Source organism: Lepisma saccharinum, unplaced genomic scaffold, assembly GCF_977018435.1.
Source record: "Lepisma saccharinum unplaced genomic scaffold, izLepSacc3.1 HAP1_SCAFFOLD_713, whole genome shotgun sequence".
In the NCBI taxonomy this organism is placed as follows: domain Eukaryota; kingdom Metazoa; phylum Arthropoda; class Insecta; order Zygentoma; family Lepismatidae; genus Lepisma; species Lepisma saccharinum.
In genome coordinates this window covers 40,395-64,215 of record NW_028143382.1, presented here as the reverse complement: position 1 = coordinate 64,215, position 23,821 = coordinate 40,395, and the positions used below count along the sequence as shown (strand labels likewise).

Sequence of the window (23,821 nt, the reverse complement as noted above, 5' to 3'; positions counted from 1 at the left end):
ATCGCTTAGCACTTGTGCTTACTGGATAATAGGTTCTGTTATTATTAACATGAGACTCTCAATGGCAACAGACATCAAATCGAAATATTAATGTACATTGATAATATCTTCAAAAATGATTGAATTTTGGACATTTTATACAAAAAAAAAAATTCCATTGAATGCAGTTGTTTTTTTTCCCCCAACTTGTGGTGCAACAGCCCATAAAGTTCAGGGCCTACCTAATGACTGCCTGGCTCACTCCCACATGCCTCAGCAGAGGTGGGCGATCATCCAACCAGCTATGATATGTTGTGTGGTCATCAGAACAAACCCCCAGTTGTTGTTGTAGGTCTCCATGGCTCTGTTATAGTACTCGTTCATAGCTTCCCAATTTTCTCATGATGGAAGGTCGCCATGAATACAACACCTAAATAATTTTCTGAATTATTTGAGGCATCCCCCAATTCCGACTACTGTGAATGAATTACTCTTGTAAATGTTCAGCTTCCAGAGATTGGTCTCCAGCCTGCAAGAGACTTCCAAGTGTGAGTTCATGTTAGACCAGGGGTCTAGCTTGAGCACTAAGAGAGGGATGAGACCCAGATGGAGTTCAGAGGGCTGAGGGCATGTGAGGATGGAGGTTTACCTTGAGCTTTGACACTGAGTAGTGCAGCCATAAGTCAAATGGACATATCTGGTCACAAGTAGATATGGTTGTAGTAACTCTTTTTTACCCTTCAACAGAAAGAAGAAGAAAAGGAAGATTGAATGAATGTAACTGTGCGAGGCAATGACAACGTATTGTCATACCATTGATATGAACCAACCTTCATGGCCAACCTAATGAGAAAATGAATATTTTTTGACTAAGTGGTAAAAAAATATTATGTATTAATTATTGAAGGAATAATATACATTAAATTAGGCACACATAGAAGATGTACTACGTAGAACTTTAAGTGAAAAATGCAGCCTCGACAGGAATCCACAAAGATAGAACAGCAAAAGTGAAAAATCAGGCAAAGTCAGGCCAACTCGGTAGCTCAGTGGTAGAGCAATGGCATGGAACGCCAGAGACCTGGGTTCGAGTCCTGGTCGAGCCTGCATTTTTTGCTGAACATTCTACATAATAATATACATGTATTTACCTTTTCATGAGTACGTCCCCATCAACAATCTATTCTACCCTCCTTTTTTTTCATTGATTTGCACATGTCAGTGATTCTCATTATTTACTCAAAAAGTGAAACTATATTTGTGTCATTTTTTTTTCAGCTACCTGATCAAGAACTATGTGCATGAACAGGTACAAGATGTTCCAAGGCCATTTCCACATTTGCCAGTGTCTGCAGGAAACCTAAGAGAACAAGAGCAGCCAAAAGAAATTACTGAATGTATCAGTAGAGAAGAAAAATTTGAGACTGAACCTGCACCAAAAACCCTTGCAAGCAAGGCACATGTTGGTTCCAAGCCTATTAACAGGAGAAATCAATGTATAGCCCCCATCTCCAACAACACCTTCTCTGACAAAGGAGTATTGATAACCCATCAACCAGAGATGCTTTTTAATTGTTCAGTTTCCAAGAAAACGTTTGTCCATCAAGCTGAGCGTAATACATTTATGAGTGTTCCTTCACAAGAGAGACATTTTAGTTGTTCAATTTGCAACAAGGATTTTGCCCTTAAAGTTCATCTTAATGAGCATGTGAGAGTTCACACAAAAGAGAAGCCTTTTAATTGTTCAATTTGCAATAGATATTTTTCTCGTAAATTTCATCTTAATGAGCATGTGAGGGGTCACACAGGAGAGAAGCCTTTCAATTGTTCGATTTGCAATAAATATTTTGCCCGTAAAGGAGATCTTAATAAGCATGTGAGGGTTCACACTGGAGAGAAGCCTTTCAATTGTTCAATTTGCAACAAAAATTTTGCTCGTAAAGTTCAACTCAATGAGCATTTGTGGGTTCACACTGGAGAGAAGCCTTTCAATTGTTCAATTTGCAATAAATATTTTGCCCGTAAAGGAGATCTTAATAGGCATCTGATGGGTCACACTGGAGAGACGTCTTTCAGCTGTTCAATTTGCAACAAAAATTTTGCCTGTAAAGGAGATCTTAATAGGCATCTGATGGGTCACACTGGAGAGAAGCCTTTCAGTTGTTCAAATTGCAACAAAACTTTTGCTCGTAAAGTTCAACTCAATGAGCATTTGTCGGTTCACACTGGAGAGAAGCCTTTCAATTGTTCAATTTGCAATAAATATTTTGCCCGTAAAGGAGATCTTAATAGGCATCTGATGGGTCACACTGGAGAGACGTCTTTCAGCTGTTCAATTTGCAACAAAAATTTTGCCTGTAAAGGAGATCTTAATAGGCATCTGATGGGTCACACTGGAGAGAAGCCTTTCAGTTGTTCAATTTGCAACAAAACTTTTGCTCGTAAAGTTCAACTCAATGAGCATTTGTCGGTTCACACTGGAGAGAAGCCTTTCAATTGTTCAATTTGCAATAAATATTTTGCCCGTAAAGGAGATCTTAATAGGCATCTGATGGGTCACACTGGAGAGACGTCTTTCAGCTGTTCAATTTGCAACAAAAATTTTGCCTGTAAAGGAGATCTTAATAGGCATCTGATGGGTCACACTGGAGAGAAGCCTTTCAGTTGTTCAATTTGCAACAAAACTTTTGCTCGTAAAGTTCAACTCAATGAGCATTTGTCGGTTCACACTGGAGAGAAGCCTTTCAATTGTTCAATTTGCAATAAATATTTTGCCCGTAAAGGAGATCTTAATAGGCATCTGATGGGTCACACTGGAGAGACGTCTTTCAGCTGTTCAATTTGCAACAAAAATTTTGCCTGTAAAGGAGATCTTAATAGGCATCTGATGGGTCACACTGGAGAGAAGCCTTTCAGTTGTTCAATTTGCAACAAAACTTTTGCTCGTAAAGTTCATCTTAGTAGGCATGTGAGGGTTCACACTGGAGAGAAGCCTTTCAATTGCTCAATTTGCAATAAATATTTTGCCTGTAAAGGAGATCTTAATAAGCATGTGAGGTGTCACACTGGAGAGAAACCTTTCTATGATTCAATTTGAAACAAAGGTTTTGCCCGTAAAGTTCATCTTAATGAGCATGTTATACGTCACACTGGAGATAAGCCTTGCAATTGTTCAATTTGTAATAAAAATTTTGCCCGTAAAGGAGAACTTATTGTACATATGACTGTTCACACTAAAAAGAAGCATTCCAATTGTTCAATTTGCAACAATAATTTGGCCATAAAGTTAATCTTTATTCACATGTGAGAAGCCTTTCAATTGTTCAATTTGCAACAAAAATTTTGCTCGTAAAGTTCATCTCAATGTCCAGGTGAAGGTTCACACTGGAGAGAAGCCTTTCAATTGTTCAATTTGCAATAAATATTTTGCCTGTAAAATACATCTTAGTGTATATATGAATATTCACTCAAAAGAGAAGCCTTTTAATTGTTCATTTTACAACAAGAGATTTGCTTCTATGGGCCAACTTAACCCTTCTTAACCCACTCTGAAATTTTGAATTATTTTCCTTACCAATGAAACAATGGTGTGGAAAGCACTAGGTAACTTATCTACACTATTTCCATGTAAACAGAGATATTCGCACCTTTTTTCTAGTGTTCTTTCAATTGTTTACATGCCTCTGAAGTGACCAGTCGTCCTTATGCAACACTCAGTACCTCGCGCGGGAATGTTTCCTATCTTAAATGATAGCACTCCAGCCATGAATTTTGCAGATATAAGAAGAATGAAACGAAGGTACACTGTTTGGAATGGAAATTAATTGTATGAAGAAACCATCGCAGAACCCATACGAAATGTCAGAGTTGTGAAATAACGATTTTGAAAAGTGACAATATTCGGTTCATTTTATTTGCGTTTGTATATCACTTATCACGTAGATCTCGTAAGAGTTGAGGGAACATATGGAGATTTGAAAATATTAATATTTTGTAATTAACTTTGAGTTGTGTTTTACTCATTTCATTCCTTTTTCTGCGATTCAGGAAGATTTTGACTAAGAATTTTAGAACAAATAGTTCCTTTCTAAGCCCATATAAGTTGTATGATTTCAAACCATTTTGAAAAACATGTTGAAAATTTTGTAAATGGTGAGTTCAATTTTGTGTTCCTTCATTATATGGAACATTATAATTACCTTTGAATAATGTTTTGGTGCCTTTGCTTCAAGAGTCTTAGCGTGTACTTCTATGTGATATTTTCTGTAATGTTTTTAGATTATATAGTTTTAGTTAAGCAAATGAAAATGTCCAAAATTGACTGTTTTGTTCAAATATATATCGCCTGATTTCCAGTAAGTGCCAGGGTATTCCAACATCTCTTTGCATCAATAATTTATTTAAATAAGGTTGGTTTTGACAAGGTGGCACTGAGTGCTGCGTGCAGGACATTTGTGCTAATATGATGGCGCGGATGACGGAGGGTTAATACGTATATGAGCATTCACGGTACGGAGAAGCTTTTCTATTGTTGAATTTCCTAAGATGTTTTGTCTGTAGGTGTACACTTAATGTACACATAAAGCTTGACAGTCACGAGTAATATTTAAAATGTTGAATTTGCAACAAAGGTTTTGGGAATGAAAGATGTCTTAATTTGCATATGTGCATTCATGCTAAAGAGAAGCCTTTCAATTGTTCAATTTGTAACAAATGTTTTGGATGGAAAGGTAAGTTTAATAGACATATGAGGATGTTTCATCTCAAAGAGAAACTGAATTTGTGACAATATTTTCCAATAAAGATATATTCAGAGTACATATGGGGACACACACATGAAACAAAATCTGTTAATTGTTTAATTTGAATCAAATATTTTGTCTGCAAACTTACACTTATTATGCATGTGAGGCGACTACACAACAAACTGATCTGTATTGAATGTTTAGAAATCATACTATCAGTGTTTCTAAATGGATTTCTAAATAGAAAACTCTTGACTCTGTGCACATCTCACATGCTTTAGGATGTTGACATCTGCATTATCAGAATTAATTGTCTACACATCAGGAGGAATATATCTATATTCTACAGGGATCTCAACCATGCTTTCAAACATGCCACCAGTAGTTGAAAGATAATACTGATGTTTGAATTTTAACAGATGGACCATTTCTTATGTCTATACCTTATCCAAGATACAAAACAGAGAAGGAAGCAGTCATAGGAGACACTTTCACCTGTAAATTGTGACCATTGTGGATAGGGATTTTATTGGGCTGACCTGTACACATGATTATATTTCAGCAGATTACATAATACAACATGTTAAAATGATATTTAGAAACCACTGATGTATTTCATAAAAATAACTTTCTCTCACCAGCTTCTGATGCACTGAGAAAAAAAATATATTGTAACATTTATTGTGAGCTTCAAATTGATGAATTTAATTTTCGTTATTTGACTTTTTCCCAGATGTGCTTCTAAATATCAACAATATGAGCATTCGTACAGAACTTTTTTCACAAGCATTACCTAAACCAATGGTTGCTGCTTGATAGTGACCACACACACTTTCCCTTTGCATCAATTTCAGGACGAGTTTCACCACTGCGCTATGAACAATTGGCCAACCACCTCTCAATGTCTCTGTAGTTGAAGAGATCTGTAACTTTTCTTGCACTGTCCACCACAATGTAAGCTAGAGTCAATGTGCTCTTTGATCAATGGGGTCTTGGTACAGTCAGAGAAAGTAGTTCTTGGGCCACGAGACCTACACTATTGTATCATCTTAAAACCTGTTGTCTATGCAACACAAATTACAAAATTGTCGCTTAGGTTTGCCTGGTGAACCTGGATTCTCGGGATCGATTGAGAATTGACAGTAGCGTGAGTCATACCCCCAGGCCCAGTCATAACAAACAACAGCTGGGTGCCGTGAGACCACCAGAAGAAGTTTCACGAATTGGTTTCTTAACAACAGCTACTCGTAAGGAAATGTTCTCTTTACTGATATTAGAGTCATTGTCAAGAAAGTTCACTGAAATGGTGTTTTCATCGAATCATCATCGTGCAACACACATGCTGTCAACCCAGAAGTCCTTGAAAAATATTGGAATTAAAAACAACTACTTGACAAATGATGTGACGAATCGATATCCATTAGTCCCAACTTAGAATTTTGTGTAAATCATGGATCATCATGTCCTATCATCCATTTCATACCTTCATTAATCATCCTCATTGCCTTTGACGCAAGTGCTAGAAAAGCAATATAAAATAAGCAAAATTGAGAAATTAATAAATTACATTTCCAGCAATTTCACGCAGCGACTCAGTTGCATGTAGACAAAGTTTCATTAATCGGGAACCAAGGCCCCCCCCTCATTTTGCTTCATTGTCATTTTCCCTCCACTTTGCCTGCCGCAATTAATCTGATGTTGATTAATGCAACATTAATTAAGACAACCAACCAATGAAACAATCCACAAAGAGCACCAAAGTGGCTCATATTATGAATAGGGTGATATGCTAATTTAGTAATAAAATAGTAATTTTGGGGGGTTCAGTTAAGTGGCTGCACATCAATTATGTAATTGCGATATCATCAAATTGTACAAAACGTTTCTACACCTACGTAAAGTGCCAGTCCCCGTGATGGAATTTGTAGCCCAAAGCCAGGGCTTTAAGATCAAATTTGTTTTGTTATTGTTTTCATTAGTAATTACCTCAGTTTTCTTCCTCTGAAGTTAAATTATTCATGACGACGATTTATGATTACATTAAAGACATGAATGAACATACACAATGAACCCATTTTGGTCGGAACTAGAACTCGGAACCTTGTTCCTCTACTTCCGTCGTTTTATCACTAATATTTTTCTTTATTTTACAATAATACATCACAACTACCTAAAAATAAATATTATTTTGCATTTTCAAATGTGTATGTTTTTTTATGGTTAGAGTGTGAACTGGCATCTGTTTATTTAGTTTGTTCTTTATGTTTCGTGTGTAGTTAAAGATAGGAAAAATGATTGTGGAACGATTAGGGCTCTAAGAATTCCATCCGTGATGGAGAGGTTAGCACAGTGCGCTATGATATCTGATGTCCTGGGTTCGAATCCCATCGTGCGTATGGGTGTTCTTTGTGAGTGCTCCTTCATTAATTTAATCATAACACTCATCCTCGTTGTCGCGATTAGCAAAAGGTGAAAGAAGAACAACGCTAAATAAGAAAATAAAAAGAGGTTATAAGAAGCATTCTTATTTCCAGATGTGTCCTAGATTTTAGAGTTGTGTCTGGCCTCCGGAAGAAATTTGAAACAAATCACAAATGTCTTATACGTATTTTTGGCATCACGTAACTTTAAATTAGATTGAGAAACAGAAAATCTGATGGGAGTCTGAGATAACGTGGTTCCTTGGAGAAGTATGATTAAATCAAAGAGTGTGCATGGTTGCTACTGAATGTTTGGAAAAACAATTACAATCCCAGCTCAGAAATTACTTCCCGATTTTCTAGATCCGGAAAAGTCTGGATATATGTATAAAAATGTTTACTTTGTGAAGTTTTATCGATCCTACTATAAGTGTCGGTAATTTGTTCGATGTAACAAGTTTCATTCCAGAAATTACATAAACAGTCCTCATTGGAGAAATAAGGCACACAATTATGTTTTTTTCCCCAGTGTATATTAGGTTTTTACATTTCATTAAACAAGAACTTCCAGACTTTGTTTACGAAATTGTAAACTTTTTCATTCCCGAATTCATGGATTGTTTTCCCTTCTTGGCACCGTCTCGACGAAAAACGTTCTGTCTTGCATATATAAGTTGAAATCACATACGGCCATGCTATTCATTAGCAGTTGAGAAATTTTGAACTCAACCATTCACTTCAACATTAATTTTTGAGCTGAAAATGTGTCATATTCTCGTTATATGCTAAGATGTCCTAGTAACCTATTATATTTATTGCAAATGCGTTCGTGTCCAACATTTTGAGACAATTTGCTCTACTTTCCGCTGAAGAGTGAACTGATAGCTCTATTTGCGATGAAAACTGTTTTTACTCAATTTCTGATATAATTTATTCCAGCATTTCCTTCAACTTCTATTACCTTGTTATTACCTCCAATTCTTACAAAACTTTTCCTTCGTGCTCGACCTTTTGGTTCAGAAATGTTTACAACACCCCCATCTCCCGCGTGTAAATAGCAGGCAACAACACTCTGGAAGACCATAACGTATACAACTTGTTTACTACATATTTTACGAGAATATTAGAAAGTTATAACTGTGGATTGGATCGAACGAAATAAAATACGCACACTGGAACGAGCGCAGGCCTTCTGTGAGTCACTCCGGCAGTGAAGGTCACTGATCGAAGCAGTTGGTGCTTGCTTGCTACAAGCAGGTGCTTTATCTTTGCTCAAGGAAACACGGAAATCTTCTTTACTTTTTTTTCGCCAGATTAATGGTGAACATTTACAGTAACGTAAGGCATAGTATCGTATTCTATTGGAATTGATTTTGTGACGTTTAAAAGATATCATAACAATATGTAAATCTCTTTTGTGACCTACACTGAACTATGTTAGTTTCATTGACATGTGAAAGCGGAAATTTAGAGATCCTTCTTCCTTACGATTTCTAAACAACCGAAGAGTGTGGTGAACGTGAAACTACTTATTGTTCGCAACAACGATATGTATTATACAAATGGTCTCTAATCAAAAACCCTATTACATCAGAGGAAGTGATTTTTAATACAATTCTAACATGTATCCAACGTAACCAGTATTCAGATTGATTCCAAGCATCTGTTTGGCTTATTTTATGTCACATTTTTACCTCTTGCGATAATCGCGAGAATGAATATGATGGGTAATGATACGAATGCAATGCTACATCTAAGCCTAAACAGGTTTCGAACCTGGATCCTCTGGCTTTGTAGAGAGTTACGGTGATTTTTATTTTTATTTTCATTTGGTATTTTAAGTCCACTTTATGCACAGTAAGGCTAATCGAAACTGCATCTACAGTTTAAAGTGCGATCCGAACCACTATGTGCCTCCACCGGGTATCGAACCTGGGACTCCTTGATTATAAGGTAACGACGCTACCACTGCACCATCGGGAAGGCTAAGAGAGACAGTTACGGTCACTACACTACCGAAGAATTGAATGTAGCAGAACGACTAACCTATTCTTTAGTCAATATTTGGATTGTTAATGAATATTATGAATGTCAGTTCAAATTGGGGGAAAAAACTAAGAAATTTCCAGAGTGCCGTTACAAATCGTTAATTTTTTTCTTTCCACACATTACTTTGCTACTAGATATTTGCATGCAAAGATGCAGAAAGTGCTACATTTTCAGTGTGTGGAATTGAGATTTATTTCTGAGAATGGAGTAGTGGGAAAAGGAATACCACACATGTTTGGATTATACCCCCCCCCCACACACACACACACACAGGATATTGGCTGTTGTTCTTAAAAGGAAATATAACATGTATAAATTGTGTCAAGAAAAATTGGAGCCTATTCACATCCCTATGGAACTTGGAAGAAAGCCCACATAGAGATTGGGATGTTCTGTTCCGACAAAATCGGGATGTATAGTAAATTAAAAAGCAAAGTGCTACCTTGTGCTTTGTACCAAGCCATGAAGGCATGTAGAGGGTGTGTAGTTATGGCCCTTCTTCATCAGGCTGAAGGTGGGGATGATGTGATCAGCACCATGCCCCTGGCCACCTTACCCCCCCCCCCCCAGAGTTTCCTCCAGGTACTCACTTTATATGATGCTGGCTGGGCACCAGAGCAGCTTGAACAGGTGGACAAAATCCTGATTCTCCCCCGTCGTTGATGGAACCAAGATCTCTCGCATGGTAATAAAACGCCCTAACGACTGAGCTACTGCGGCACATATAGTATAGTAGGCTATATAATTAAGAAAAAAATTGTATTAGCGTTTCATTCAACGTTTTTAGGCGAATCATTTTCGGAGATATAATGTGTAGCTCTTGTCGGTTCTGTGACCTGGCTTGAGAAAAGGCGATTTTCTGACGAACAACATTCCACCTGACAAGTCACGTGACTTTCCTACATTTCCGGTGCCTGGTGGCTTTTGCATGAAAGACGAGTTGCTCTTGAGACACTCAGAATCACCCGATCACCTAAAGGTGCAATGTGTGTTGCCTACCCTTCCGGCATCATTTACTGCCATTAAAGTCTTATGAGGAAGAATTTTTTTTCCACCACTGTACACTGCATAACAAGGAACAAACATTGATGAAAGCAGTCTTTGTTTTTAATATTGAATAAATTGAAAATGATTAAAGACATTGTTAATTGTATTTCACCATTTTCTTTGCCAGAAAATTTCACATGACTTTGATCTGTCACTTTTCCCCTATTCCGATCTGAAGAAGTTAAGTTGAATTCAAGATATATTTGATTAGGTTTGTAAGATACCTCTGGGATGAAGCAATTTGTCTTCCAGTTACTTCATATGGTTCCATTCATGTTCACTGATATCTGAAGAAATTATATGGGTGGTTCCATGCTTTTGAATCACACTGAATTTGTGATCAAGTTTGTGTTACTCTGAGTGAATCAGAATAAATATATTGTTTTATGCATGTTGAGGAATTCTGTAAGTTATAACATGTAATATATTTTTAAAAAATCCATTCTACAGAAATCAGCATATATTTTTACTGGTTCATCTGAACTGACAGAACCTTAAAATTATATGTTTTGTTTTCTATTTTTTGCACTCTGTATGTAATATCCTGTCTTTTTGTAATAAAATACTATATGTGACTGTCTTATTTTTTTTATTGTGAATACTTCAAAAGATTGGTTTTGAAACACAGTTTTAAGTATTCATCACAATGAAGAACCTTTTAAATCCCAACAGTAAAATTTCCATACATTATGTGCAAATTAGGTTTCACATCAAAGAGAATACTTTTATTTGTTTAATTTTGAACATAGATTTTACCTATGAAGATACTTAATATGTGAGACTTCATAGGATAGGAAATTAAAATGGAAAAAAATATGACCTGCACCAAGAAGAAAGGACAGCATGATACAAAAATTATCAATTTTATCTTCCTAAAGCATTCATGTGTAAAGATGATTCAACGAAATGAATGAATACTATACTTGAACCTCAGATTTATTGAATATCATAATTAGGACAGACTTTATACTATTTCCAATAATCTTATAGTCCACCTCCTCCCTCTTTGATTGTGATGGTTCTACACTGTAACAAATATACACGTTCAGAACATTTATACTTACTGAAATATATGTTTTCTGCAGCAACTGTGGCTAATTATGCGTGAATTTTATGTAAAAAATTGCAACTTTTGTAAATCCAAATGAATTCATAAAAAAAAAGGTAAAGTGTTCCCCTGTTCATAGCACCACGCCATGAAGGCGTATAGGGGGTGTGGGGGTAACGCCCCACACTTTCTTGATCCGGTCGTGAATGGGGGTGATGTGATCAGCATCACGCCCCTGACCGCCTTTACCCCCCAGGGTTTCCCCCAGGTACCCATGTTATTCGACGCTGGGTAGGCGCCGGGGCCGCTTCCACCGTTAGAAAAGTTCCCGGATTTGAACCGGCCGGGGATCGAACCCGGGACCTTGAGCATGGTAGTCAGACGCGTTACCGACCATATGTCATATGACCATATGACATTTACGAATGCCCCGAGGTAAGTTTTTCACAGTTTTGCTTTTTTTTTATCTAGGAAGGAAAGAAAGGAAAGATGCATCAAAAATATAACAGCATTCTCTCTCAATACGTTTACTTTGTTAGTGCCCTTTGCAGAACAATTTATCTGACAGACAGATTATTGCAAGATGTCATGAAGTTGATTGTGTAAATTGAGTTTGAAATTCTTATACAATTGACAATTTTGCATAGAATGATATATTCCATAACATTTATGGCTTTTGTTTGTACATGTATTTGAAGCCTGAGTATGTGAAATGGCAAATGTAAACTCTACACCTTAAATTGAATACATTGAATTTTATATACACCATACCGTTTCATTGAAATAAATTAGAATTTTTGGATTCATAGGAATTGCACAGACCCATTATTTTGTTAATATTTGTGTGTGTGTGTTTGTTAGTGGGTGGTGAAATTCGGTAATACATAATGTTGAAATAGAGGAAGCATCTGCTTGTACCCTTGAATTTTTTGATAGTTTGCCTTGAAAACAGGAAATTATATTGAATTTTATCATGTTCCTAGAGTAACCACCCTGTAAATTGATCTAGTAGAGTTCCTCTTTATCACTTTTGAACCAAGATATACACCAGGAATTTTTTTTTTACCAATACCGATCTGCACTGTACCTTTTGGCTTTTTTTAACTCAGATAGATTTAGATTTATTTCGTCCATGAATCACAGTTGCATTTTCATGCTGTGATATTGGACATGTCAGTCAAACATTACAATATACTAATACAATGAAATTTAACCTTTTGAGTCTCAAGGCCATTTTCACAAGTAAGCTTCACGGCCCCAAGCCGATTTTGAGCAAAATGCAGAGTTTTAATTAAATGAGTGTAGATCGGAGAATAATTGCCCTAGAGAAATGAGTGATATACCGTTGTATGCGGAATGAACCAGAGATTCAGACTATATGAAATATGCAAATTCGGCGTATATATGGAGGGGGGAAATCCCCTGAAAATACTTTTTTAAAAAAAAAATTGGGTTTCGACCCCTCCCGCCCCCCCCCCTGAAAAAAGTACATGACAGTGTCGACATGCACATGGAAATGATCGCTGACATGTAAGGAACACAAAAATATTTGCATTATTATCATATGACCAATGTAACTTGAGTTGTACCCCCCAAAAGGAATGGTGGGCACGCCACTGATTCAATCTTCAAAATACAGCTGTACCTTGAAATAACTATAGCTCAGAAACTAAGTGCCCTAGAGATATGAAAGATATACCGTTGTACGCAGAATGAATCACAGATTCAGACTATATATAATTTATGCACATTCGGCGTACATATGGAGGGTAAGAGGGGGAAATCCCCCCAAAAATACTTTTCTTAAAAAAATGGTGTTCCCCCCCGAGAAAAATGTCAAAATGCAAAATTTATGCAAATTTGGCGTATATATGGAGGGGGAAGGGAGAAAACTCCCAAAAATTATTTTAAAAAATTGTTGAAATGTTTGAAATGTTTGAAATTTATCTTTTCCCTTGAAAAGAGATGCAAAAGAGAAGTCCCTTTTCCCGCCTTTTCACCTCCATTTTCATGAAGAAGAAAAAAAGGTGCAAGAAACATTTCTGTTAAATACGTGTGTTAGGAACAATATATAAAAAAAATCGAAATTCTAGCCAAAAATAGAAAAGTTATAACGTAAAAACTACGACCTTGCACAGGATATCTCGTTCGAGACGCTTGGGACCGTGAGGCTTACTTTTAGGTATCTCGTTTGAGACGCTTGGGATCCAAAAGGATAATAATGTAATATACATACAATGAAATGATACCTTATCCTATTACAGATTTATACTTGGAGGTGTGTACTTGTATCAGTTTTACTGTCTATACATAAAAGTAACACCAGAAAGACATGTTAAAGTTACAATATAAAAATAATATTCTGTAATGGATTAAAATATTAAATATTTAGAGATCATATAAAGATAAAACTAATAACATTATAATATGATACTAAATTTGCACTCATGTGATAAGTATAACAGGTACAGCATGTAAGGTTGGATCCAGCACTCTTTTGGATGAATCCATGAACCTCCACTCCATCAACCCACAATGGAGTTGATGGATTAGATGTCCAAAAATTCACTCACTGAGTAAAAACAATGGTACAACAAATGATTTGTTAATTTCTTTTTGAATTTGGCTTCTGGTTCAGTAGTTTTTATATGATCTGATAACTTGTATAGGTGGATGCCTGTGGTTTTTGGACCTTTTTCAAATAGTGTTATGCATTGGAACTGCAAGATTGGAGTTATTCCTCATGTTGTAATGATGTACTTCCTTGTTGTATTTGGAGAACTTTGACAGATCCATTTTTACATGCCATAATAAATTAAGTAAATAGAGGCAGGGTAGTAGGGTAGTGGTAGAATGCCAAGTTCCCTGAAGATTTCCGTACATGGTTCATTCCATTTCTTTCTCATCATAATTCTCAATATTTTTTTTCTGAAGATTAGATACTTTTGTGCTGTTTGCTGCATTTTCCCAGAATATAATGCCATATGTTAGTTGTAATTGGAACAGACTGAAATATATGGTTTTTATTGTGCTCCTTTCTGTAATATCTTTCATGATTGTTATGCCATATATGATTTTGCTTAATTTTCCTGCTAGATAGTTAATATGGGTGTCCCAATTGAGATTTTCTTGTATCCATATACCCAGAAATTTTGTGGAATTTTCAAATTTAATGTCTTCATTTTCTATGTTTACAGTTGATATGTTGTTGCTTTTATTTCTTGGGTGGTGGAATTTTATTGCTACTGTTCTGTTTTTATTTATTGTTAGTTTGTTGCTGCTGAACCACTCTGAATATGTGTCTGTTGTGTGTTTGATGTTAGAATTAAGTGTTTGCTCATTTTTGCCAGTCAGCACTATACTTGTGTCATCAGCATATAAAGTTGGCTGTAAGTTTGACGACAAGTCATTTATGTAGATGAAAAATAAATTGGTCCCAGGATCGAGCCTTGGGGGACTCCACGTGATACTTTTACAAGGTTTAGAAAGGCAGGCAGATACAGAAGTGTTTCTTGTATGTAAGATTTCCACAATTTGACTGCGGTTTTGTAAATAAGACTTGAACCATGCCACTGCCCTCTTATAACATAGTGGTTTAGTTTATTTGTGAATTGGTCATGCAATACTGTGTCAAAAGCTTTTGTTAAGTCTAGAAATAGTCCAACACATTGTTCTCTATTGCTTAAGAGTGTTCTGACATGTTCTATTTATTCAAATATTGCTGTATTTATGGATTTGCCTTTCCAAAAGCCATGTTGTGAATTTGAGATTATGTTGTTCTTTTTTAAAAAGGTTGTCAGTTGTTTGTTCATTGCAGTTTCTATGATTTTAGAGAAGGGGGAGTGTGATGCTATGGGTCTGTAATTACTTATGTTGTGCTTATCCCCCTGTTTGTATATTGGTTTAATTTTTGCCACCTTTAATTCTTTGGGGAAAACTCCTGTGGAGAAGGATAGGTTGACTAGATAGCACAATGGATGGAGGATATGGGTAAGACTTTTCTTCATGATTGGAACAGACTGAAATATATGGTTTTTATTGTGCTCCTTTCTGTAATATCTTTCATGATTGTTATGCCATATATGATTTTGCTTAATTTTCCTGCTAGATAGTTAATATGGGTGTCCCAATTGAGATTTTCTTGTATCCATATGTCCAGAAATTTTGTGTAATTTTCAAATTTAATGTCTTCACCTGTTGAAGGTATATCATCCAGACTGGTGGACCATTTACTTTTCATATTTGAAATGATGTTTCCCATTTCCTTTTAAGTGACTGGGTTTAGGTACATTGATGTGCTACAGGATTTTACCTTTATTTGTGAATAGGTTTGATGTGGTTTCAGTTTGTTTATCTCTAATTCAGTGAGGTACTTGTTGAACATGTTTGCCACTGCAAACACTGTCTTTTATGGTTAACTCATTGTGCTGCAGTGTGATGTTCTCCTGTTCTCTGTTGTTTCTGCCTAATTCTTTGTTTACTACATCCCACATAGCTTTGGATTTGTTAGAGTTGTTTGATATTAATTTGTCATTGTGCATTTTTTTTGCTGCTTGAAGCATTTTTCTATATATTGATTTATATTTACTGATATATTCTTCGAAACTTTTAGTTATGGTTGTAGTTTTTGTGGCTTTGTTAAGGAATCTCATTTTTTGGCTTGCTGTTTTTATTCCCGTTGTGATCCACGATTTGTCTTTCTGTTGTTGATTCTTAACTCGTTGTGTTGTAAAAGCTATATCATAATAGTAGGAAAGAGTATTATGGAATTTATCAAATGCCTGGTTTACTGTACTGCACTCATATATATCTTTCCAGTTTTTTTTACCAAGTAAGTGTTTGAAGTAGACATAATTATTGTCAATAAAAATTCTTTTCTTTATGTATTCAGTTGTGGCTTCAGTTCCATTTCTTTTGTGAGAGAAAGGAATGGAAATTTTAAAAGATTGTGCAAAGTGATCAGAAAAACTTGCGTCGTAAACCTCTACTGAACAGTGTGTTTAAAAGTAGTTTATCCAGAGCAGTCTTGGAGTTTTTTGTCACTCTGGTCAGTTCTTTTACCATAGCCTCAAAGTTGAAGGTGTTTAAAAGCATGCTGAGTCTATGGTGTACATTTTTTTTTCCAGAAAATCAATATTTAACTCACCTATTAATGCTACCTTTTTATTGGTTTGTTGGAAATGGTTCAGAATGTTTTCTACATTATTGATAAATATAGTTAAATCGCTATCCGGCGTTCTGTGAATGCATGTTATTTTAAAGATAGGTAGTTCAATTACGCAAGATTCGAAATGTTTTTCAATATTGACATGATCAAATTTTTGCATTCATTTGCCACTATGTTCTTCTTTATAAATATACATGCTCCCCCTCTCCCCATGTTGCATCTTGAGCAGTTTGAAGCTAGGTAAAAGTCTGGAAAGTTAACGAAGGAAATTTCTCCTGATTTTAGCCAATGTTCTGTGAAGAAGAGTATGTCTATGTCTGCTAGTTTATCTGTTAATAGTGATTTTATCTGTAGTTTTTTGTCATGGGTTATACCTTGGATGTTTTGGTGGAAAATTCAGACATTGCCATTCCATCTCTCCCTGCCCATATATTGTTTATTTTTACATCTTTGTGTTCCCCGTTTTTTACTGGTTTAGATTGATTGTTTACCATTGTTCTAGATTGTGTATTAATATCCTTTACAGCTTTAATTTTACTTGCATCTTTATCGTTTACCATAAAAAATCATTTTTCAGTTTCTCTGGAACATTCCTAATTCTATCTGATGTTCGTAGAAAAATTTTGTTTTGTTTATCTTTAATTTTGCCACTTTTCACTTCCTTACCTGTTTCAATTCTCCCATACTAGCCTTTTCATTATTCTCTATTTCACTACATTTCCCTTCATTCACCACTTCACTACTTTTTTCATCATTCACCACTTCATTAACTTTTCCATCTTTCACCATATCACTATTTTTTCCATCGCTCACCACTTCACTACCTCTTCCTTCGATCACCTCTTTTCCTTTTCCATCATGTATCAATTCATTATGATTTTCACTATTTTTAATATCTTCACCATTTACACACTTCACATTTGAGACTTTTCCTGTCCATTTTAGGGGTATTATTTCTTGCACTTGGTTACTGTTTTCATACCTCATGTTCATGATACATTTAGCAATATGTTGTTTTCCGGTCTTGTTGAAGTGCAATCCATGCCTTGTGTGCAAGTTTCTCTGCAGTGTGTCCAGCTTTAGTAATGATGAGTTTCTGAAACATTTGCACATTTTTCCTATGTCCTTATTTACAGCTCCGATTGCATCATTTACACATGAAGTTATTTCGAGGTCGTGACATAAGGGAATGTTTGCTACTGTTACTTGGGTATGGGTTAGATGGATGAGGACATGCTTTAGGGTGTTGGTGACGGTAGTTCCTTCATTCTTTGACACGTCGTTGGTTCCACATATCAATATGACATTGTTATTTTGTCCTAAGTCGTTATAGTCTTTAACAGTGCTGTTGGTGACCTGCTTTGTTCCCCCTCCAGATATCACTATAGCACTGCAGGTGACTCCTGTTACAATGTTATTTACGTATGTTGCAAGATTATCGCCATGGCTGTCTGCAAAGATAAGTATTATTTTCTTGGGTTTTGGGTGCATTTTGCTGTGTTCACTTTTTGGCAGGCTAATTTCCTCATATGTATGCATTACTGACTCTGATGTGAGTTGGTAGTATCTCGTTTCGTGATTGCAGTTGTTCAGAGATAAATGTTCTTAATGCTACATGAGCTTTGAAGTGTATGATTAGTATTAATCAATAGTAATTTCATTCTGCCTATATTGTGAAGTGGGAGGAGTCCCATATTAGATACATACTTTTTTACATAAACTATTTTCTGAATATCCTGTTCTTCAATTCTGTACCCTAAATATAGGTTTTCAAAGGGAAAACCATCTGTTCCTGAAATCAGGCAAATGCAGTTAGTTTCCTTTTCAAAGAAGAGAATTGCTAATGGAATGGGGTGGGAGAGTGAGTCATGTTTCAGTCAGTGCAATAGTGTTCAAGAGTGTTCGGCACATTTTCACAGTCACTGACTGATAGCCTGTCAACCAAGGAGTGTGAGTCCATGGACACTCTTGTTTTTGGTTAAGACCAAGAACCAAAAGGGATTACCAAAAGGGAACACTTGTTCCAACTGAGTTCCTTCTGGAAGGTGTAGAACACTCGAGAACTGGCATTCTGTGATTACATATTCATAAACTGATGGTGATCAGTACTTGTCTGTTTGAATCATACTAAAGATTTTGTTGTTTTCTGAATCTGTTGTTTCTTGACTTAATCAATAAAGACTTATAAAATTGTTGTTTGATAAAAGGTTCCCAGTTTATATGTTATCCTTTCTTTTTCTGCTTTTACTGGGGAATTTAACATGTCACTGTTCAGCATGTTAAGAACAATTTTTACAGAACACAGAGGCAATAAACCCCACCAAGGGACTTCTTTACTTCAAAGTTGAGTATCCCAACACCAAAAGGTGGCAAGGTTCCAAGGGTTTTTAGTTTCAGCATTCACATTCAGTAATAAGTCTGGAGTCTGGCCTGTCCAATTTTGACTATCAGAGCTAAAGCTCTATGTTCTCGCACCTAAACTGGGCTATAAAGCTAGGTTCATCCTTTCATCAAATACAGCACACTTTTCATTTTTATGAAGTTTTATAAAATTTATTTGTTTCAAATTAATAGAAGCATTTAATTTTATCCTGTTGCTATTTTTGCTTTGGTACTGCAACAGTATTAAGCAGATATGTATATTAGCAGTAAACAGAAGGCTACACTTTAAAAGTAGCTTCTCTACAGCTACAGCTAATTTTCCAAAAATGTAGCTTTGTTGCAGCTACATCTACATTTACCAAAGGGCACTTTGTTCTGTGTGATAATGGCAACTTTACTATTTCTGCTTAAGAACTAAGCCAACCATATGGATATTCAAAATAATAGCTTAACACTTGTACTTACTAGAAAGTAGGTTCCGTTATTATTAACATGAGATTCAATGGCAACAGACGCCAAATAGAAATATTAATGTACATTGATAATATCTTCAAAACATTATTTAATTTGGGCTTTTTTATACAATAAATGTGCAGTTGTTTTTTTTCTCAACCTGTGGTGCAACAACCCATAAGGTTCAAGGGCTACCTAATGACTGGCTGCCTCTCTCCCATATGGCTCAGCAGAGGTGGGCGATCATCCAACCAGTTATGGAATGTTGTGTGGTCAGCACAACAAACACCCAGTTTTGTTGTAGGTCTCCATGACTTTGTTATGCTACCCATTCATAGCTCCCCCATGTTCTCACGATGGTGGGTGGCCATGGTCCCATGCACTGGCTGAAATCTCATGAAAAAAATTGTTACAATTACCCCATTTTTGAAACTAACCCCAGGAAACTTGAACCACCATGCTTTCCATACCCTAAGCCCAAAGCCTGATGTCTTGGACCACACTGTCGCAGTGTGGGACAAATGCATTTCCTAGTAGGTAATAACAAAAGAGTATCCTGAAGTTTATGGAGATGGCCATTTTTAAGGATGACCAGAAAAACATGTGATACTTATGGATTGATAATCATTTCACTATACTGAGAACTTTTTTGTTAAAAAAATATGTCACACTAATATTTTAAATATCAGAATACTTTATCTAGAATTTTGAACTTGGGGAGGTAGGGATTGAAATAAAGGAGCACGTACAGGCATGTTGAGAAGTCAGAAAGCCTGAAATATGTGTAACTTCATTTTCCAATTGTCAAGTTTTTAAAAATAATTTTTCCCTTTTATAATTACTTTTCTAATTTTACCTGTAAATATGTGGGTTAAGTCATGAGTTATGGCAAGTATTTATTTTCTCGCAAATAGGGACAACATAAAAAATGTAAGATATGCATTTCAAAGTGCATAGAATGTACTTTCGAAAGAAGCCACCAGATGGTGTATGTGAACAAGGGTGGGGTAAGCATGCACACAAGTTCAGTTCGTGAGTGACAGCTTTCGAAAATGGAGGTCATGAAGCAGGAGTAACATTCGTGCATTAAAATAGTAGTTCTCCACGACAGAAATGCACGGGAATGCCATAGAGATCTATGGGAAGCACTGGGTATGCATGTTGTGCCCTATCAAACAGTAGAGAGGTGGGTGGAGGCCTTCATATGGGGTAGAGTTTTAACTGCGTAAATAAAACACTGTTGTCTAATGTTGTGTGTTCTGCCTCTTCCCTATGAGAGTCTCCAGCATCCAGATGTTATCTGGTGGGGTCTTTCAAAAGTACATTCCATACACTTTCAAATGCATATCTTAGATTTTCGTGTTGTCTCCTGTTCATGAGGAAATAAAAATAGGTGCCATGACTTAACCCACGTATGTAGAGAATATTTATAGAAGCAATTTGTAATTTCTATGGCATTCGTCTTTACAAGGAATTACAATCTTGAGAGCATTGTAAGGAAAGAGAAGTGTGAACGTAAACATGTATTTGTGCCTAATATTTTTTTTTGAGTGGAGATAGTGTAGCTGAAAATGTCAGGCAAATATAGCACCTTAATTATTTTCTGAATTATTTGAGGCATTTCTGACTACTGTGAATGAATTATTCTTCCAAATGTTCAACCCCCAGACTGGTTCCCAACCTGCAAGAGAGTTATGGGTGTGACGTCATGTAAGACCAGGAGTCGACCTTGAGCACTGAGAGAGAAGATGAGCCCTAAATGGAGTTCAGAGGCTGAAGCCATGGAGGCTGGAGGTTGACCTTGAGCTTTGACAATGTGCAGTGGCAGCCTTTAGTCCAATGGGTGTCTCTGGTCACAGTCAGATATGGTTGAAGTAACTCTTGTTTACCCTGCAACAGAAAGAAGAAAAAAAGGAAGAATGAGTGAATGTAAATATGGGAGGGAATGGAAACATGTTGTCACACTATTGATATGCACAAAGCTTATGGCCACGCTGATAAAAATTGCAGCAAAAATATGAATATTTTTTGACTAAATGGTGAAAGATATTATGTATTCATCCTTGAAGGAATAATATAAATGAAATTAGGCACACACAGGAGATGTACTACGCAGAACTTTAAGTGAAAAATGCAGGCTCGACTGGATTCCACACAGGTGAAACAGCGGAAGCGAAAAATCAGGTGAACCCAGGCAGGCTCAAAAGCTCCTTGGTATAGCAATGGCATAGAATGCCAGAGACGTGGGTTCGAGTCCTGGTCGAGCCTGCATTTTTTGCTGAACATTCTACATAATAATATACATGTATTTACCTTTTCATGAGTACGTCACCATCAACAGTTTATTCTAGTCTCCTTTCTTTTCTATGATTTGCAAATGTCAGTCATTCTCATTATTTACTCTGAAAGTGAAACTACATTTCTATCATATTTTTTTCAGCTACCTGATCAAGAACTATGTGAAAGAACAGATACGAGATGTCCCAAGATCAGTTCCACATTTGCCCGTGTCTGCGGGAAACTTAAGAGAACAAGAGCAGCCAAAAGAAATTACAGAATGTATTGGTAGAGAGGAAAAATTAAAGGTTGAACCTGCACCACAAACACTTGCAAGAAAGACACATGTTGATGCTTTCAAGCCTAATAACAGCAGAAAGCAATGTATTGCCCCCATTTGCAACAACACTTTATCTGACAAAGGAGACTTGATAACCCATGAACCATAAATGCTTTTTAATTATTCAGATCCAATGAAAACTATTGTCCATGAAGCTGAGCATAATACCCTAATGAGTGTTTCCACAACACAGAAACCTCTGAGTTGTTCATTCTGCAACAAGGATTTTGCCTGCAAAGGAGATCTTAATGTACATATGAATGTTCACTCAAAAAAGAAGCCTTTCAATTGTTCAATTTGCAACAAAGGTTTTGCCCATAAAGAGCATCTTAATGCACATGTGATGGGTCACACTGAAGAGAAGTTTTTTAATTGTTCAATTTGCAACAAAGATTTTGCCCGTAAATTTAATCTTAATGCGCATGTGAGGGTTCACACTAGAGAGAAGCCTTTCAATTGTTCAATTTGCAATAAATATTTTGCCCGTAAGGGAGATCTTAGTATACATATGAATGTTCACTTAAATGAGAAGTCCTTCAATTGTTCAACTTGCAACAAAGATTTTGCCCGTAGAGATAATCTTAATCAGCATGTGAGGGTTCACACTGGAGAGAAGCCTTTCAATTGTTCAATTTGCAACAAAGATTTTGCATATAAGTGTCATCTTAATGAGCATATGAGGGATCACACTGGAGAGAAGCCTTTCAATTGTTCAATTTGCAACAAAGTTTTTGCCCGTAAGGTTAATCTTAATCTGCATGTAATAGGTCACACTGGAGAGAAGCCTTTCAATTGTTCAATTTGAAACAAAGGTTTTACCCGTAAAGTTACTCTTAATGAACATTTGAGGGATCACACTGGAGAGAAGCCTTTCAATTGTTCAATTTGCAACAAAGGTTTTGCTCGTAAGGTTAATCTTAGGGTGCATGTGAGGGGTCACAGTGGAGAGAAACCTTTCAGTTGTTAAACTTGAAATAAATATTTTGCCCATAAAGGAGATTTTAGTATACATGTGAATGGTCACTCACATGAGAAGTCTTTCAATTGTTCAATTTGCAACAAAGATTTTGCCCGTAAAGATCATCTTAGTATACATATGACTGTTCACACTAAAGATAAGCCTTTTAATTGTACAATTTGCAGGATAGATTTTGCCCGTAAAGTTTGTCTTAATGTGCATGTGAGTGTTCAGACTGAAGAGAAGCCTTTCAATTGTTAAACTTGCAATAAATATTTTTCCCAAAACAGAGAATCCTTTCAATTATTCAATTTACAACAAAGATTTTGCCCGCAAGTTTGATCATAATTAGCATGTTGGGGTTCACACTAAAGAGAATCCTTTCCAATTTTTTAATTTGCAATAAATATTTTGCACGTGGAGTAGATCTTAGTCTATACATATGAATGTTCATGAAAAGAGTAGCATTTTAATTGTTCAATTTACAACAAAGGTTTTGCTCCTGAGGGTCGACATAATGTGCATGTGAGAACTCACAGTACATAGAAGCTTTTCCATTGTTGAACTTGCTAAGATGTTTTGTCTGGAGGTGTACATTTAATGTACACATGAAGCTTGACAGTCAAGAGTAATATTTAAATGTTCAATGTATAACAAAGGTGTTTTGGAGTGAAAGACGTTTTAATTCGGATATGTGCATTCATGCTAAAGAGAAGCCTTTCAATTATTCAATTTGTCACAGTTGTTTTAGCTGGAAAGATAAGTTTAATAAACATATGAGGATGTTTATTCTCAAAGAGAAACTGAATTAGTGACAAGATTTTCCTGTAAAGATAACTTCAGAGTACATATGGGGACACACACATGAAACAGTAATCTATTAATCCTTTAATTTGAATCAAATATTTTGTCTGGAAACATAAAGTAATTATGCATATGAGGAGATTACACACCAC

General features: G+C 36.1%; 1 protein-coding gene across 2 annotated transcripts in view; it reads left to right on the top strand.

Annotated features, from left to right (window-relative positions):
- LOC145983271 (uncharacterized) overlaps positions 1 to 22,160 on the top strand; it is a 68,291-nt gene extending 46,131 nt beyond the window's left edge. Inside the window, exon 3 of one of the 2 annotated variants that reach the window (XM_083116429.1) lies at positions 21,731 to 22,160. In XM_083116429.1, the coding sequence (XP_082972555.1) occupies positions 21,731 to 22,016 (286 nt within the window). In that variant the 3' untranslated portion in view covers positions 22,017 to 22,160. Of the gene's footprint in view, positions 1 to 1,257; positions 10,813 to 21,730 lie in introns of those variants that run through there. The other variant, XM_083116428.1, reaches the window with a different exon arrangement.
- Positions 22,161 to 23,821: the final 1,661 nt, after the last annotated feature.